General features: G+C 42.4%; 1 protein-coding gene across 2 annotated transcripts in view; it reads right to left on the bottom strand.

Moving 5' to 3' along the window:
• Window positions 1-942: 942 nt before the first annotated feature.
• Window positions 943-6,902, bottom strand: part of LOC139394588 (nuclear factor of activated T-cells, cytoplasmic 1-like) — a 76,490-nt gene continuing 70,530 nt past the window's right edge. For both annotated transcript variants that reach the window (XM_071142701.1, XM_071142696.1), the window contains exon 10: window positions 943-2,578. In XM_071142701.1, the coding sequence (XP_070998802.1) occupies window positions 2,523-2,578 (56 nt within the window). In that variant the 3' untranslated portion in view covers window positions 943-2,522. The remainder of the gene's footprint in view (window positions 2,579-6,902) is intronic.

The raw sequence follows: 6,902 nt of genomic DNA, 5'->3' as shown, positions 1-6,902 counted from the left end.
ACACACCTGAAGGAAGTGCATGTTTGATCGAGTACCGCAGCTCGCCAGGCTCGTTAGGTCAGTCTGAATTAGGGTAAAGGCTTGAATCTCGGGTCGAAGGCTTGAGTTGCATAAGAAGAAGAATGATGTCGAACAACGCCTGCCATTCGCAGTTCATTTATGTAACTACCTTTTTGCATCTCCAACCCCCACCCCACCCCACCCCAAAAAACGGCCTATGTAAAAATGCAAAAATATTGTCCATAGATTTGAATTGTATTTCACCATTTTGTTAATACATAGGCCATACATCTATACTACTGTATTGTGCCTTGTGAGAGACCTTGAAAAGAGAGAGAGAGAGAGATAAATCACCAGAGTTTAAATGTCTGCATAAAGCCATGGTAAGATAATTGAATATAGCCCATACACGTCAAGGTCCTGCTGTGTCCATGTCAAGCTTTATTAGGCATATGGGGACAGGTTGGAACCATCCAAGGTTTACATTGGTCAAAAACAGTATAACACAAAGCTGTTGAGTTATAGAGAAAGTCTGAAACTAAAGCTTAGCCATATGGAGCATGGGCGGATAAGGGAGAGAACGAGTTCAATGTGCTTAGAAAGATGCAATTGGTAAGTTATTGATTCTGTGTCGCTGTATGGGAAATATTGTTTCAACGTTGAGGGTGAATTAGATATGTAAAAATTTTATGTCATTCCAGACAGTCGGAGGGATAAAACACCATATATGATTTCTGGTAATGATTTGTGCCAAAAGGGAAAGGATTTTTTTTATAGCACACACATACATTCAGGGACAATGCCATCTGGTAAAGACTGCAATATAAAACAGCTAGAGTATCACTGCATGTGTGTGTGTGTGTGTGTGTGTGTGTGTGTGTGTGTAAAATACTCAACCTAAAAATCGAACTAAAATCCCAATAACAGCAATGCACATGTCAGTATGGTCAACATTATGTCATTTATTAATTCATTAGTTTTTTTTATAGAACACATTGAGTGTACATAAAACACCATTTCAATTTCCATAAATATTTCATTTTAAAGAGGAAATATGTTTCACCTTTGTGCCTGGATAGAAAACGAGTAAGAGTTACAATCATGTTGTAGCAGAGAGACAATGGAGAATAAGGCACGACACGTCAATCTGTTACATAGAGCCATGCTATCCTACAGTCCACATTTATTCATGAAGCTAGTTAACGGTGTCGTGAAGCGAAATCATATATATCATTAGGATTCTCTGCATGCTGAAGAAAGACATTGTACTCGACGACGTAGAAAAAGATTGCAGACCTGTCAACCTTTATAAGAAGAGACCCCGTGGCTCAGTAAGGGATGTCTGTCCTATCACACTAAGTATAGGAATCTAGATCCTATAACATTTGGTCATGATGGAAGAGAAACCCGTTACTGCTACTATGGCAAAGTGCATTACATACTGATTGAAGCCTACTGAGCCACTGTCTCTAATAGCAAAGAAAAAGCTTGAACAATCATTTCCAAGGCAAAAATCCTTTGATATGAAGAAATCAATTATTCCCAAGCTGAAGCCTCCGTCCTTCTCTAGCTTTATTATACAGGCAAGGGACATATTTTGTCTTAGATAGTCCTTATCATCATATGGTATGTACATGCAAACCCCAGTCGTTCTCCTGCAAAGTGTACAGTAGGCTCTTTCCTGATTGTCTAAGCATTTGTGCATATTTTAGAAAGAAGGGAAGAGGGAGGCCAGAGCAGAAAGGAAAGAAGAGGCACGAGGTGTCAAGACAGATGCTAGCAACGAGGTGATACACATTGGATCATCAGAAAGAGGAAGGCACTGAAAAACAAAAATGACGAGCTAAGGCATAAGTACATTTCAAATACATGTTTATACAAAGAATATCATACACAACATTCAGTATAAATGGACAAGGACATAATAAAAAAAAACCTGATACACAAATCTAACCTATACACACGTCCCTACATATTTTTCAGCCATTTTTTGTTTCCCTGTAAACGAATGATTGACGTGATCGAAGTGACACTCTGCATTCTAGTTAGTGAGTGATGTTGTAAGGCACCGCTTGGGTTGCTGTGGTTTGCCAGGACGCTCTGACCAACATATGATACACCCATTGGCTTGTCCGCATATTAACACATAAACACACATAAAGAAGAGGCAATCAGTAAAGAAACGAGTATTCAGTCTTACTGAGCTGTTTGGTCCATGGAAGAGCAAGAGTTGTCATTTAAGGCAAGTGTAGTAATTGTCACAGTCCCTCCCATTATATCTAAGGCCGTCTCACTTTATATTATAACATTCGTTCATATGGAGCTTTGCAGTTTCCTGTTAATGACCACCAGTCGGCCAATCGTTCTGCAGCGTCATGAGGGGCAAGCGAATCAGGCATCTGGGAAATGTAGCAATGAGGAAGTGGTAATGTGAAAGCTCTCTGTTAAGGGGTTCCTCATGTGGATATAGGAGCTTTGGTTTGGGGTCCTTTTGCCTCTGTCCCGTTTTGTATCTGCAGAGTTTATGTACTGAGATGCACTGAGATGCTGGACAGGTCGTTTCGGATGATCTCATTGACTGTGGAGATAAAAGGAGAGATATTGTTACTCGAAAACCCCCCAAAACATACCTCTCATTATATCATCATCGTCACAATAGTCATCTTCATCATCTTCATCAACATCATCATCATCACCATTTTCTGTGGCTGTACCACATGATATTTGGTGGTTAAAAGTTTGTCACTGTGATTTCTGCGGGTTCATGTAAGAGTAATATCTCCACTTTCTCAACAGCAGCACAACTGCAAGGTGAAAAATATATAACTCATTCTAAATCTCTTTTGACACAGCAATAAATATACTTTTCTTAAGAGTTTTCAGTGAATCACCACTCTGGGATTTAGATACAATTACACACTCACACACACCCTTATTCTCTTTTTTGTCTTTCCCGTTCTAGATCCTGTGCCCGCGTGTTTCCCACAGTTGGGCAGACAGAGAGCAGTCCCCTCTCTTTATCTGCTGTGTGTTTTGGCACATTGGGGGGAAGTGACTGACCAGGGCCCTAGGACTGGTAGCAAACAAGAGGCTCCTCAGGGCACCCCAATGTAAAGCAGATACAGAGAGAGAGAGAGTGTGAGAGAGAGAGAGAGAGAGAGAGAGAGAGAGAGAGAGAGAGAGAGAGAGAGAGAGAGAGAGAGAGAGAGAGGAGGGCCACTCAGTCTGGAACTCAGTGAGGTCACTATCCACATCACTGGAGGCGGGAAAGGAAGTCAACCACCTCCTCATATCCACTCTGCACTCACAGACCTGGGCAGACTGGGCCTACTTTATCAGCTCCTAGCCCACTGGATAAACAGGCATACAGTGGAGACAGCCTACCCACACAGATAACGCAACCCCCCAAACACACAGACACAGACATCCCCACCCTACACACAGGGAGAGAGGAGGGGGCGGGGGCTTATCTAATGAGGGCACCCTTTCATTTATGGTGGCACTGGAAGTGTGTACATGATTAAATACTGTATTTTCCTGGTGTTTCTATGAATATGAATGTTTATGGATATGAGTTGTGATAAACGAGTTCAGTGTGTGAATTATGATTGACTTAAACAGCTCGGTACAGGTAAAAAAATCAAGAATAATTCTGAATAGAATGCTCGGACGTATGCACGCATGCGCACATGCACAGAGTTGGGGCTCACCTCCCTTTCATGAGGAACTCCTACTGGAAAAAGTCAACCTAAGCCAACACCGCAGGCTGTTTTTACCGGTGATTCCGCTCCGGGCTAAACAGGCTTTTACACGTTGAGGTTATTTTTAGTTACGCCTCCGTGGGACAGAAAAGAAGAAAAAAAACGGCAAACAAGCATGTTACAATTAAATGATCAAACTTTAATGCCAGTCTTCAATTTCATCGTCGTGTGAGAAACAATAAAATAGCTTGGGGCAGAGAAGTGTTGTCGAGGGAGGGAAAATCCAACACCTCAGCAGAGTATGCCACAAATGTACCTTTTCTCTGAGAGAAAAGCAGTTGCTTCCTCTCTTCTTGTCAGTCAGGGTAAAAACACTGCCATCTCAACACCCACGCATTAACCACAGTGTTGTTTTTCTATTCTTTATCAACTAATATTTTCCATTTTCGAAGCGCAGGATTTTCCATGGTGATAAAAAAAAAAAATCTCATTTGTACAGGGACTACCTTTGACTGATGGCCTCCTATCGGAGCCCTGTTGACGTTCAGCAAGCGACCGAAACAGGATGTGGCTAACTGTTACACCACACAACTATCACAAACAGTTATTTATAACTAGCTAATGCCGTCAGTTATCTGTGTCTCAAGGAGAAAATAATCATTCTTAGGTAGGCCTCAAAACAATTGACTGACCAGGGACAAATGAGTTTGTATTCGTGTTTGGTGTTTTACTGTGCTTAGAGATCCCCATAAGATGTTATGTAAAACTTCATTGCATTATTCATTTATGAAGTCTGTCTCAAATGATGTGCACGTGTTACTAGGTAGGGACTGTCCTAAGTTGTAGGCTAGTATCAAGGTTAAGGCTTCAAGTCCTGGATCATGTTCATGGAAATGGTTTCAAACAAAAAAATCGACGTTTCTCATTGGACGAGTAAAGGTAGTCCCTCCCTATTTCAGGCAGTTTTCTTCCATTTGGTACCTGATGGACATGACAAAGTACTGTACCCTAGCCCACCCTGCCTAGTCCTTAAGGAGAAACACATTCTTCTGAGGTGAAGAAAGAAGGGAAAAGGGGTCAGAGGTCGGCCTAGGTCCTCTCACTGCATTCGTCTTCCGTGACGCAACACTAACCCAGATGAGAGTGCTTCACTCACTTCACTCCCCCCATCCACCTCACTCTCTCCCATGTGAAGGAGACAAGCACAAAAACCCAGTAAAATGTTGCTATAAATCAAGGCAGCCTTATGGTTTAGTGCAAGTCTGCAATGTCTCCTCATAGACTGAGTAAGATCCTACCAAATATGCCCAACTGACAAAACAAGACCAACGATCATACTTCATGCACATGATAATATGAATCTTCGTTAGATAGGCAGTCAGTATCAAATGTAGTTATATTATATAAAGTCCTATTCATTTAGGTTACGATAATATTAATGCAATATTATTGCAACCACTACAGACGTTAATGTGTGACTCTCCTTGGATCAAAACTCTACTATTGTCATGTAAATCCAACCTGTTTGACCAGCTTCTCAACAGCATTGGAAACTTTTTAGGTTCCTGTTTCTGATGCATGGAAAGCTATAAGTGGGAGAAGTCCTTTGTTGAATCAACAGAAACAGTGGAAAATTCAACTGAACATATTCCACTCATGCAAAACAACACAATCCGCGCCAGAGAAATAATAGCATCATACTTTATTAGCTCAAGTGCCTCTAATCACATCCAACCCACAGCCATAGCTGTCAGCCTGTTTGACAGCTCATTTTGGAAGGTGTGAGAGTGCCAGAGGGTGAATCTCAATTGGGATCCTTGGTTTCTCACCTCCTCTCTCCTCGCCTCCTTAAGAGGGGAGGATCATTTTATTTTCTCCTACAATCTGTGCGGTTACAGGCACACAATAATATGATGATTGTGCATGGTCAGGGGAATATAATAGTTTGTTTAAAACGTTTACACATTTTGCAAGAACAACGATTTCCCTAATAACCCTGTTGACATGGACACATCTGAATTTCGGCTACCCGATGGGACACAGTGTAGAGAATCAGCAATCAAAATGAACCTTTATACCGCAGAGAAGCCTTTTTGATTCAAATGTTGATCAAATACACGGGTTGGAACGCCAATGAAGCTGTTTCCATGTCCCGATCATTTCGAAAGATTACTCAGAAGACCAGGTGTTTTATAATCGCCGTATGCTTACTTCGATGTTGACCGTACGCCGCTTATAAGCAAAGTGTTTACACGACTATTACCATAATCGCCCTACTGCCATAATCGATTTTAGAATCAAATTATTACTGTGCATGTAAATGTACTCAGTGTTTGGAGAAGGAGAGGAGGTAGTATGGAAATATAGTGTGTCAATGAAGCAGCCATTGCTCCTACCCACCTCTATAATTATCCTGCTGCAGTACTTCCTATGTGTTTGTGCGGTGGGGAGTACACGTCGAACCATGTTTCTACGGACGGACGGACAACAGATGGATGTATCTCTGGGACTGGCTTGGGTTGGGCTCTCTAATCTCTCTGCTACAATACATCAGGGAAGAAGCAGCTTTCCCTTCGGGGTGTGGCCCTACTGAACAAGTGTATAGAGAGAGCTCTCCAAGGTACTCTCTCTGTCGGCATAAACAGTCATTAAAAAGACTTCCCTCATCTCAGGGAGGAGCTACCAGGCACCTCTGAAAGGGCCCAAAGTGCACAGCAGAGGGACTGCAATGCCATGTAATTAAATTTCAAGCTTTGAATAAACCATGTTTGTCAGTTGTTCATGAAATTAGAACACAGAACCAAGTGAACCGTGAGGTTTGGATTACAGGCTGCTGTTAGGTTAAGCTACTGTAACGTGCCTGAAATGGACGCCAAGGCAGTAGGCACCCAAAAGGTTAAGGAGCTTGTCAACGTTCAATTCTGATAAAGACTGATCCGAGACCAACAGCAAAGTCCATCAGAGCAGCAGTGGAGCAATTTGGCCCTGTTTTGATTGAGTTATTCAGGCAGAAGCATTAAGACTTCATTTGGGCGAGGAGAACGCGCCACCCGAGCTCCCCCAGCCGAACCTGACCCGCGCGGGGGATTGAGTTAGCCGAGGTTAGCGGATAGCGTTGGCGTCGGGGTTCGATAACATCCAGGCTTCCTCTGAGAACAGAGGATAGCCATGTGGTTAGAGGAGACAGAGAGGAGAGCCTCC

This window comes from Oncorhynchus clarkii, chromosome 3 (genome assembly GCF_045791955.1).
Source record: "Oncorhynchus clarkii lewisi isolate Uvic-CL-2024 chromosome 3, UVic_Ocla_1.0, whole genome shotgun sequence".
NCBI classification, from domain to species: Eukaryota; Metazoa; Chordata; class Actinopteri; order Salmoniformes; family Salmonidae; genus Oncorhynchus; species Oncorhynchus clarkii.
This window is presented reverse-complemented; position numbering and strand designations above follow the sequence as displayed.